The sequence below is a fragment of the Oncorhynchus mykiss genome, chromosome 5 (assembly GCF_013265735.2).
Source record: "Oncorhynchus mykiss isolate Arlee chromosome 5, USDA_OmykA_1.1, whole genome shotgun sequence".
NCBI lineage: Eukaryota > Metazoa > Chordata > Actinopteri > Salmoniformes > Salmonidae > Oncorhynchus > Oncorhynchus mykiss.
In genome coordinates this window covers 12,340,781-12,353,009 of record NC_048569.1, presented here as the reverse complement: position 1 = coordinate 12,353,009, position 12,229 = coordinate 12,340,781, and the positions used below count along the sequence as shown (strand labels likewise).

Sequence of the window (12,229 nt, the reverse complement as noted above, 5' to 3'; positions counted from 1 at the left end):
TGTTCCAACATCTAGCGGAAAGCCTTCATAGAAGAGTGGAGGCTGTTATAGCAGCAAAGGGGGACCGACTCTATATGAATGCCCATGATTTAATGCCCAGCTTTAAGCTGTTCACCTTGGTGTACTATTTTTCCTTTGTAAGAGACTTAAGAATGTCTTTACCTTGTTTGGTTAGTTCCATTTCAAATTACTTTTGGGAGAAGTAGCCTTTTTGCTTGAGGAGAAGTGCATTGGATCTCCTTTTATTTGCGACATTGCATTTATGGTTTTTAAATACTACATTTAGGACTTGATTCTTGAGTTGTATCCGCATTAGTCCCTTCCCATGTATTCTCAGTGTCTTACTTTTTTATGATGGTATAATTTATTGTAACATTTTTATCTGGAACTGATGCTGAAAATGGTTGCTTTAATCAGTTTTATACACCGATGGGTGGTTTCCCGGACAAACTTTTCATTTAAGTACTAGGCTCAATCGATTTAAACTAATCCAGATTTTAAAAATGTATTTCTGAGATGTTGCTTGACTTCAGATTAATTGGTTCTAGACTAGGGCGTCTCAGACTAAGGTAAGTAAGGACTAACCATTTAATCTTTGAAGCCTAATTTATACTAACAAAAATCTAAATGCAACATGCAATAATGTCAAAGATTTTACTGAGTTGCAGTTCTTATAAGGAAATCAGTCAATTGAAATAAATTCATTTGGCCCTAATCAATGGATTTCACATGTCTGGGCAGGGGTGCAGCCATGGGTGGGTCTGGGAGGGCATAGGCCCACCCACTGGGGAGCCAGGCCCAGCCAAACAGAATGAGCTTGCCCCTACAAAAGGGCTTTATTACAGTTCACACAAAGCTTTGTAGACTATTGGGAATACAGTCGGTTCACTTACACCACACAAATCTCCTGTTTCACAATGAAGGTCCAAGATGCCAAAAATCTCAAGGTGATAAGTAGTAGGAGGGATGGGCCTTATGTAAAGAGTCAGATGAAAGCCCTGGCTTTAACTAGGCAAGTTGGTTAAGAACAAATTGTTATTTCGAACCAGGGTCTGTAGTAACTCTAGCACCTACTTCTGGACAGGTTTAATGTAAGCTTTCACTTAGATCTAGAAACTCTAATAGTCCTTCTGGAAATCTGACTTTAAAAAAATCTAGACTAGGGCAAATCAGACTATTAAACCATGTCTGAGAAAAGCCAATTCAGTTAGTCCGGTTTAAATGCAGTTAGTCTAGGATTAGGCTTAATCTGTGTCTGCGAAATTGCACCGGAGTGTACAAAATATTATGGACACCTTCCTAATATTGAGTTGCGTCACACCCCTTATGCCCTCAAAACAGCTTCAATTCGTCAGGGAATGGACTCTACAAACTGTCAAGCGTATCACAGGGATGCTGGCCCATGTTGACTCCAATGCTTCCTACAGTTGTGTCAAATTGTCTGGAAGTCCTTTGGCTGGTGGACCATTCTTAATACACACAGGAAACTGTTGAGTGTGACAAACCCAGCAGCGTTGCAGTTTTTGACACAAACCAGTGTGTTTGGCACATACTTCCATACCCCATTCAAAGGCACTTAAATATGTTGTCTTGCCCATTCACCCTCAATGTCTTTCACCTGGTCAAGCTATCTCAAGGTTGCACAACTGGTGTGGGTGGCTTTATTTGGCCCCCGAAGTTTGCTGAGCAAAAAAAACAGTTTTCATTGTTGGATATAAAAGATTAAAAACACCAGGAAATCGGCTCTTTATTTAATTTTCGAAGTCTGTTCCCAAATGTTCCCATACAACAGAGATGTGATCGTATACAAATGTAAGCAAGTTTAGAAATTATTTTAGTCAAATTTGATCTGTTTGGGCTTCTTACAGTCGATTTGACATTACAAATGATTTGTAATTATGTTCCGGCTGCCCGGCCATCCGATCAAGAACAAAAATCGGTACATGGCTCAGTCTAGTTGATGATTCCTGGTATGTCATGGAAAGAGCAGGTGTCCTTAATGTTTTGTTCACTCATTCTAAATTCACTTTCATTTTATTCCATTTTGATAGACCGCAGCGGATTTATAATGTTGAATTTGTTTCATCTCTCACTGATGACCTGACAATCCCATCCTCTGAGTTATGTTTTATCAGCATTTTCAACATCATAATCATTATATAGTTTACTAGTTTGTGTTGCTGTGCTCATCTTATTTTCAACAATTAATTCCACATAGAGGAAATAGAATTTCAGCTTTTCTATTGGCATGGTTTCCAAGAACATTGATGTTGAGTCTTTACTGGTAATCTGACACCTTCATCCTCTACATGAGCATCTGTCTGATTAACAACATCATGACTTGTTTGATGTTCCATAATGATCTTTGTTTCCATTCATTGATTCCACTTTGATAGACACATCTATTTCCTCCATTGGCATGGTTTTCAAGTCCATTGATTCAGAATCTTTTGTTTTAACTTGACCATCATCCTGCATTTCGGCTCCCAAATGGCGCAGCAGTCTAGGGCACTGTATCACAATGCAAGAGGCGACACTACAGTCCCTGGTTCAAATCCAGGCTGTATCACATCCAGCCGCAATTGAGAGTCCCATAGTGCGTTGCACAATTGGCCCAGCGTCGTCCAGGTTTGGCCAGGGGAGGCTGTCATTGTAAATAAGAATTTGTTCTTAATTTACGTGCCTAGTTATTTCAATAAAAATCTAGGTACAGGTAACTAGCTGTACCCCATAAATGCCCCAATGATGCAAACTTTAATGGTATGACACATTTGAGTTATTTAGCAGATGCTCTTATACAGAGCAATTTACAGGAGCAATTCGGGTTAAGAGCCTTGCTCAAGGGCACTTCGTGATATTTTTCACCTCATCTTTCTACAATGAGTTTCCAAGTCTGACATTTTCGAGTTGTCTTGAACGTGGCACTATTAGTGGAGGGTCTGAGGATTCTGAAACGCCTCTTTCACTTTGACAACTTCTATAGTTTGAAACGGTACAGAAGCAGACGTGTGGATATGAAAATGCTCTCTTCAAACATGTTAACCAATGTCAAATAGGATTAATTTTTAAAACCATCACCCGTGTTGTTTTATACAGGGGATTATATTTAAAATATACTTTTAAATAATACAGTGAAACTTAGATCTTTGTTCATTGATAAAAAAAAATGTTTGCATTTCCAAGTCGGGCGACTTTTATTTTGAATGAGGCGTATGAGCACGTGACCAAATTTGAACTAGCTTCATTGCTGGAAGGTGCTGGGTTTGTACGCCACAAATTCATAATAGTCAATCTGAGCGCAAAATGGCTACAACTTGTTATAATGGGTTTCAGTCAGAAACAACATCGATTATGGCCGTTGTCGTTGACACGGCAATGACAGAAATTAGCCGATTTCTGCACCCCGTGCCAAACTCTTACCCAAACGTTAGCAATCCGGAGAGAGAGGTGAGTAGCTGTAGCCTACAGTGCAAATTGCACTACAGCAAAGACTGGATCTCTGGCAACGGTCGGAGTTGAGCTTCCTACGTAACGTTTAACTTTAGCTAACTAGCTAAAGTTACACCACACAGAACAATTATTAAAACAAATATTTGGTTACACGTTACGTTGTCTAATAGAGAGGATGAGGTAAAAATAGAGGCCTAATTCGGCGGGAAGTCCCTACGGCATGTAGCGTTTTTTTTCGCCAACCAAGCAAGGAGTTTTTGTATGGAGGTCAATAAGTGTCGAATTTGGGCATAAAAAAAGTTTATTTGATTATAAGTTTTGTAATGGTCATAGGTTGTTACGAGTGTACTGGCATAAGTAGGACACGTGACAAACCAGCAACTCAGTGAGAGAACCATCGGTAGTGGTCTCGAAATGGCTGTACATATTTATAGCATGAGGCCTAGTAGCATAGCATCTCACTCAATTGTTAGGGCAAGAGACAAGTATCTTGTCAGTATATCCATAATCTTTGCTAATTTAATAGTTTATCCACTATGATAGTATTTGGCGTAACTATGACTACGTTAGTTCTAGAGTGCAATAGCAAAGACAGTACAGTATAAAGATGGACAGAAACTGCTTCTCCTATAGAAATCCCCGATCACGCTTGGAAGCGATGTCAATGTGACGTTGGCTAGCTATGCCGCGTTCAAAACAACTGGGAACTCGGAACTGGTAACTCAATCATTTCTGACTTCAGTGTGTTCAAGGCAATTGGGAAACCGGAAATAGACAAGCTTCGACTGGGAATATCGTTTTGAATGGTCATCCAACTCGGGAACTCTGGCTTCTTTGTTGAGATCCGAATTGAAGATTACCGACTTCATAATTTCAACCTCGTATTTGTATCTGTTCCCAGTTGTCTTGAATGCACCATTAAGCTCATCGGGTCTAATGGTCATCGCACCTAACTGCGCATGTGCAGGCCGTCAACTCAAAGACACTCCTTCAATATAAACGTGTCAGTTTATAACTTTCAGGAGGTCTGATTAATAACATGTTCAGCTACTTAAAGGAACATTTTACTCTACTCTTAAGGTATCAGCAGTCAAAGTATTGGACCTTTGAGAAGCAGTGTCATCGGCGTTGTGCCTTTAGATTTCGAGAAAAGGAACTAAGGAATAATTGTTCACTTGTCTCATTGACCACGTTTACATGCACACCAATGTCCTGTTATTATTCGGGATACTCGAAGTGTTCTGTTTTTAAGTTGACATGTAAACAGCATATCCTGTTTACAATATCACGGTTATGAGAAACCCGGACAAGATGCCTGGTATATTCTGATACTGTGGCATGTTAACATCGTATCCCGTTTGAATATCATGGGGGTTGTGATGTTTTCAAACAATCTGGACTGTATACTTTCACGCCTAATTTAGACAACTTTCTGCTTATAATTTCTGCCATTTGCTAGGCCATATTATAATTTCTGCCATTTGCTAGGCCATATTATAATTTCTGCCATTTGCTAGGCCATATTATAATTTTCGCCATTTGGTTGCATGTATCAAACTATAGTTTGATACATGCAGCTTCTCTTTTGTCATAACTTGTTGCCCCAGAATACTAAAGTATTGCTCACCGGAATGTCTTACATTGATTGATACATTGAATGCACTAGTAATTTAGTTAACACTGGTAAAGTTGTCCATTTTGTTTAAGGGACGGGGACGGGAAACGCAATAACGCTAGTGTTCCAGAGACATATTTGTTGTATTATTTTACTGCAAGATATAGATAATTCTGCAATAGTTAATATTACATTACGCTTCATGTCAGAAGTTACAGGCCTGCAGTCGGTGTCCAGATTTCAATTACTATTCCATTTAACGCATATTCACTTAAATGAGGAATGTTCTGTTTATTCAATAGTAATGCCAGAGTTTCTAAACCCAGAAGCGCAACATCTCGAGACTTCCGGGAGCACTTGTGAAACAGCTTAACCTCTCTAGGGTATGTCCCACCTGGCCAACATCCAGTGAGATTGCAGAGCGCCAAATTCAAATACAGAAATACTCATTATGAAAATTCAGAAAAGATACAACTATTTTACATAGGTTTAAAGATGAACTTCTTGTGAATCCAACCACGGTGTCAGATTTCAAAAGTGCTTTACGGCGAAAGCATACCTTACAATTATTTGAGAACATAGCCCAGCAGACAAATCATTACAAACAGTAACCAGTCATGTCTAAGAGTTACACAAGTCAGAAATAGAGAGAAAATTAATCACTTACCTTTGATCTTCATATGGTTGCACTCGGACATTAATTTATTCAATAAATGTTCCTTTTGTTCGATAGTCTCTCTTTATATCTGAAAACCTCTGTTTTGGTCACGCGTTTTCTTCAGTAATCCACAGGCTCAAACGCAGTCACAACAGGCAGACAAAAAATCCAAATTGTATCCGTAAAGTTCATAGAAACATATCAAATGATGTTTATATTCAATCGTCAGGTTGTTTTTAGCCTAAATAATCAATATTTCAACCAGACAATAACGTCGTCAATATAAAAGGTTAACAAGAAAGGCACTCTCTCGGTCGTCCGCATGAAAAAGCTCTGAGACATGGCAGGGTCCACTCATTCAGACTGCTCTTACTCCCTAATTTTTCAGAATACAAGCCTGAAACAATTTCTGAAGACTTGACATCAAGTGGAAGGCATAGGAACTGCATTTTGAGTCCTAAGTCAATGGATACTGTAATGGCATTGAATAGAAAACTACAACAATACATTTAAAAAATCCTACTTCCTGAATGGATTTTTCTCAGGTTTTCGCCTGCCAAATCAGTTCTGTTACACTCACAGACGTTATTGTAACAATTTTGGAAACTTTTGTGTTTTCTATCCAAATCTACTAGCTGCCGTAGCGGTAGCCTAGTGGTTAGAGAGCTGGACTAGTAACCGGAAGGTTGCAAGTTCAAACCCCCGAGCTGACAAGGTACAAATCTGTCGTTCTGCCAGTTAACCCACTGTTCCTAGGCCGTCATTGAAAATAAGAATTTGTTCTTAACTGACTTGCCTGGTTAAATAAAGGTTAAAAAAATATATATATGCATATCCTATCTTCTGGGCCTGAGTGGAAGGCAGTTTAATTTGGGCACGCTTTTCATCCAAAATTCCAAATGCTGCCCCCTACCCTTATCGACCAGTTTGGGGTTTGAGAAGTCAGTGAGGGAAGTGAGAAATTCTAACAAATCTACTGAAAACAATAACTCAAATAAGACACAACCTAGATTTGAGTTAATGTTTTCAGTAATTGAACATGACTCCAACCTTGTGAAAGTGACAAACTGACAAGTTTTAATTTGAGTCAAAAACATCTTTATCTGAGTGCTTTTGATTTGATGGCCTGCACATGCGCAGTATGGCTCGAGACGACCGTTATGCCATCGCCTAGAAGCGTGGTCGGGGATTTATATTGTCTTCATGCTGTACAGTCTTTGGTAATGTCATCTTTTTTTAGGCACGAACACCGCCATGGTTCGTTTGGACAAAGTCTATGGGGAAAAGAATGGAGATTTTTGTAGTGTTTTTGGATAAACGGCAAAAGTTAGGTCTGTGGTAAATGCAGGCTTATGAGTTCTTATACGTTTTGTTCAATGAGAGAGTCTTCATCAGGTAACAACTTTTTGTGAATTTTGAAGCATTTATCAGAAAAATCACAAAGGCTTCATAGTTCATGAAGGCCAGGTTAACCAATGACTATAATGTCATAGAACAAAACCTATAAGATCTCCTAAGCCTGTGTTAACCTCAGACCTTTTTTTCTGTGTTCATTCCAAAACCCTATTCTTTCCCCATAGGAATGGCTGAACGAACCAGAGGTAACTCTTTTCCGTTTTTTTATGACTACAGGCTGGCGAACTCTATTGCTATCCCATCTAGCTAGTTAACTTACTGGTTTCACTTCCTCATTTCAGTGTGGCTGGCTGCACAGCTATCTACTTGGGTAACCTTTTTTTAAATTTCTCTACACAGCTTTGCACAATTATGAATCTTGTAACAGGGGAGGCTATTAGGAAAATCTGCCAACTATTCCTAGTGGCCTCCTCAAGTTTACATAATGAAAACGATAAACTGAAGACCAAGGTGGAGCAGATGAATGAAGATATGAAGGCATTGACTGAGAAGGCTGAACATTATAGAGCATCACTGGCTAAAATGCAGGCACAAGCAGAACCAAAAGGACCCACGCATATTCTGCTTAATGGAATGATTTTTGCAATTCCACCAGTTGGTGAGTGTGTTAGACCTAGCTAGCTACCTAGTCATTACTGCCTAGGCTTTAGCTATGTCTAGCATTTTAGCTATTAGGGTTCTTGGCTTGTTTTTTGTATCGATTTAGGCCTACATGACTTACACCACACATCGTTTTGTGGAAAGAAAGGTAAAAGCGAAACAGCGTTTTTAACGTGTTTTAATATAATTATGATTGATATGTTTTTAGGTCTCCCAATATTGTCTGGAATGACAGCGGCTTCAACATTGCCAGGGAATGTCAGTCAAGCAAACCCAGTCACTAACACCATATCAGTCTCTGCAGGTAATCCTTAAGAGGATTTTATTTTGAATAATGGTTACCAGACCAGGGTCTTATTCACTAGGAAGCAAATGGGCCAAAACAAAATTTTTATTCTATTTTTAAATTATATAAATTAATGTATTGGTAGATTTATTTGACTAGCGTCCTGTCCAGCTAGTGTATTTGTACATCAAGATGCCTCATGCTACATAAAAGTTTGCTCTCTAGTAGGGCAGGGCAATATATAAAATTAATTCAAACACGTGTGTTAGTGCAGCGTTCCAAATGCCTGTATCGCAAGAATCTAGGCTGAATTTATTTCCCATTTTTATGAGCATTTGTCTTATTGGTCACGTCTTCTTCGCTCGTCCCTGTACTGTGTGCACTGTGCACACTCCCCCTGCCACCAAGCCCCTCCCCCTGACACAACAACAAAGAGTAAAGATCACTTCTTCCTCTCTGACAACAAGTAGGTTCAACTCTATTTGCAATTGAGGTTTGGCCAACAGGACTGGTCATATGGACACTGAAACACAATTTTACTGTAATAAATAGAGGAGAAGTTAAGGTCTAACGATACCATTTGTATGTCTCAACTCAAATTGTGTGAATAACCTGTTAAAACGTGAGTATCAATGAACATTGATTCTGGAAAACTAATGCTTAGCTTCTGTTGCTTTCGGTACTACGTACTGATAGCAGCATTTTAACCACAGACAGTAATACTAACTGTCTAGTCTGTTTTATAAATGTGTAATGAGCATTAACTATATAAGGAATAGGCAACTCGTTCTCATTCTGAGAAATAAATTAGGCCACTTGATTTCAACATCTGAACAAAGAGGACAGGCTAGCATCCTTTTAAACAGTTGGAGATGGACAGAAGGGTGTGTTCATATCTAGTCAACTGTTCTGCCTTGTTAACTAGCAAGCTAGCAAATAGATCCAAGTTGGCTTGACTTTAAATATAAAGATTAGCTGGCTATTTGCTAGCACCTGAGCTTGAGAGATTGTTTGGGACCTGTGTTAATTTTCTATAACGCCTACTACAAGAAGTTGGTCATTAGTGAATTTGGATTATGCATGGTTCTGGTTAAATGTTTAACCAAAAGGGCATTTTCATAGACTTAAAAGCCAGATCACTGATTATTGCAAAAATCAAGTTAAACTATTTTGATAAAATAATTAACATATCAATGGGTCTTGTGGAAGGCTTTTTAATAGCCTCGGTATAATTTCAGAAGTCCTGAATTCATTAGATTATTGCTGACTGTTTGAAATGCAGTGTATTTGACTTTTAATTGGACAACAAAGTTCATTTAGAGAACATATGAAGTGTGTATCGCCCATGAGTTAGAAAAAAATAGATTATTTTTAGGCCATATCGCCCAGCCCTACTCTATAGGCTCCGGACCTATGGGCCGTTCTGGCTCAGACGAGGCTACTTACTTTCAATTAATGAAATTAGTATAATCTTCACATTTGTAAAACATGTTTAATTTATAGTTTTCTAATGTGTATATACTCATATTTCTTTCATCTTTAGGTCCTGCAAAGGTTTGCAGCAAACCCACAGAGATGTCTTCATTGGAGAATGACTCCTCTCTGGGAGACACAGATGGACTGAATACAGACCCCTCCCCAAGAGACACTGACTCCAACGTTGAGCATATGAGAGCTGCTCTGCCAGGGAGCAACGAGAGAGACGGCCATGAAAGCCAGAAAAACAGCAATACTACTAAAAGGATGCGATCCAAAGAAACCAAATGCTTCAAGTGTGATGTTTGTGAGAAGACCTTCAGCCGGAAGAACCTACTGGTACAACACAAGCTAACTCACACAAGACCCTTCAAGTGTGATGTTTGTGAAAAGACTTTCAGCAGGAAGGGGTCACTGGAAGCTCACAAGCTAATTCACACACTGGTACATCAGATGCTAATTCACACAGAAGAGAGGCCATTCACTTGTGGTCAGTGTGGCAAAACATTCAGAATGTCCAAGCAGCTTGAACATCACATGTTGCGTCACAGAGAAAAAACGTTCAGTTGCAAAGTTTGTGGAAATGTTTTGTCTACCAAGAAAGATCTGAAACGACATCAGCTTGTTCATGCAGTGGAGAGACCGTTCAAGTGCCTGACTTGTGACAAGGGTTTCACATCAAGGAAACTGCTTATCGAGCACGAGAGAATCCACACCGGTGAAAAACCATACACCTGTGCTGTATGTGGAAAGAGTTACAGACAGCATGGTGGCCTTAGTATTCATATGCGACGACATACAGGTGTACGTCCGCATTCATGTTCAGAGTGTGGTAAGGGTTTTATGACAAGCAGCAGCCTCAAAAACCACATGGTTGTTCATACAGGGGAGAAGGCATTTACATGTGAGACATGTGGAGCTGCTTTCGGCCATAAGGGAAACCTTGTGAGACACCAAGTGCTTCACACAGGGGAGAGACCGTACAAATGTGAAGTGTGTGGGAAAAGCTACCTTCAGTCCACTGACCTAAAAGCTCACATGCACCGTCATGGAGCAACCAAACCATTTATGTGTGACCTATGTGGGAAGACTTTTATGTACAATTTTCAAATGAGACGACACCATCTAAAATGGCACACAGCTGAAGGAGAGAAGCAGAGGGTACGAAAGAGAAAAGAGAGAACGAGAACCGCCAGGAGACCGGGAACCTCAACAAAGCCATTCAGTTGTGACATATGTTTGAACGGCTTCAGCTCCATGCTAACTCTGAAAAACCATCAACGAATTCACACGGGACAAAAGCAATACTCTTGTTCCATTTGCGGAAAGACCTTTGCCTATAAACATACTTTTGACTATCACATGAGACTTCACAGTGGAGTGAAGCCTTACGCTTGTAAATACTGTGAAAAGACATTTGTTCTTAGGCAAGCTCTAGAAGGACATGAGCGAACCCATACAGGTGAAAAGCCCTTCAAATGCAGTTATTGTGACAAGACTTTCTCAGTCAACACCAATCTGAAAAGGCATGAGCGAGTCCACACGGGAGAGAAGCCATTCAAATGTGACGTCTGCGGGAGAGGTTTCAGCCAAGCCAACAACGTCAAAGCCCACATGCAAGTCCACACTGGAGTTAGGCCTTATTATTGCAAGAGATGTGGAAAGGGCTTTTCTGACATAAGACACTACAAAAACCATAGCTGTAATGGTGTGGCAGCAACACGTGATCGGTCTCGTAAATCTTCAGACCGCTCTTTCAGAAATAAGAAAGGAGGTGAAGACAGCAGTGCTTGCCATAATGCTGCTGTGATGTCGACTCAGTGATATAATCTCTATCATTCACAGTGGGGCAACTTCCTGCTTTCAGACATCAGGAACAACATGTATGTATTCAGTAGGGTGAGAAGTTATCGGGTGAGTTTCTGGAAAGCGTTGTAGAAAATTAGAAAACGTTCTTTAGGAAATGAGATGAGTGCCTGCTGTAATGCTTGGAGATCTTGCAAGTCTTAGGGTCATTGTTCATTAGCCCACATTCTCATGGACGTGTATATTTCTGACTGCTGAATCATTTACAGTGTTTTATTTCTTTCTGTTGTGTAAATCATTTAACACCTAATTCATGTGTAAATATCAGAACTTCTCATTTACATTATTGTCCGTCAGCTACATAGGATCGCTAGATTAGTTATTCAGAAGATTGTCCTGATTGGACAAGAATGAAGGATTTCTTTTTTATACAGTATATACGTACACTAAGTGTATAAAACATTAAGAACACCTGCTCTATCCATATACATAGACTGGGTGAATGGGCATGTCAAACATTTTTAAGTGCCTTTTAAACGGGTATGGTGGGGGTGGGCAACGCAATATTAGGAAGGTATTACTAATGTTTGGTATACTCACTGTATATATGTTGCCATTAAAATGAACCTGAATACCTTTTTTCCTGGTTTCTAAACTTTGGTCGTCTCCCTGGATTTTGGTTATTTTTCATTTTAAATTGGGCGGGCAAGTAATTGACAACTTTTCCCAGTATTCCCAAGTTTTATTTTTAAAATGTCTTTTACCTTTCTGCTCGACAAAAACCTTGCGTCAGTTCTACTTGTATAATTATTACATTTACAATTAATACTTTCAGAATTATTTAGGGTGCGTAATAGATTTGTTCTGTAGAAGCAGCACTTTATTGGCTTAGGGCAGTGTGGAAGAAATAATCGTGAATTGT

General features: G+C 39.5%; 1 protein-coding gene across 4 annotated transcripts; it reads left to right on the top strand.

Annotated features, from left to right (window-relative positions):
* Positions 1-3,206: 3,206 nt before the first annotated feature.
* LOC110523208 (zinc finger protein OZF) lies at positions 3,207-12,004 on the top strand. 4 transcript variants are annotated; one of them, XM_021601695.2, is made up of 4 exons: positions 3,207-3,447; positions 7,479-7,737; positions 7,948-8,043; positions 9,569-12,004. In XM_021601695.2, exons 1-4 carry the CDS (start codon positions 3,304-3,306, stop codon positions 11,323-11,325), a joined length of 2,256 nt encoding a protein of 751 aa, XP_021457370.2. In that variant the 5' UTR covers positions 3,207-3,303; the 3' UTR covers positions 11,326-12,004. The 4 variants fall into 4 exon arrangements, with proteins under 4 accessions (XP_021457370.2, XP_021457371.2, XP_036832695.1 ...); XM_021601696.2 differs by lacking the exon at positions 7,948-8,043; XM_036976799.1 differs by lacking the exon at positions 3,207-3,447 and having other exon boundaries at positions 6,688-7,737.
* Positions 12,005-12,229: the final 225 nt, after the last annotated feature.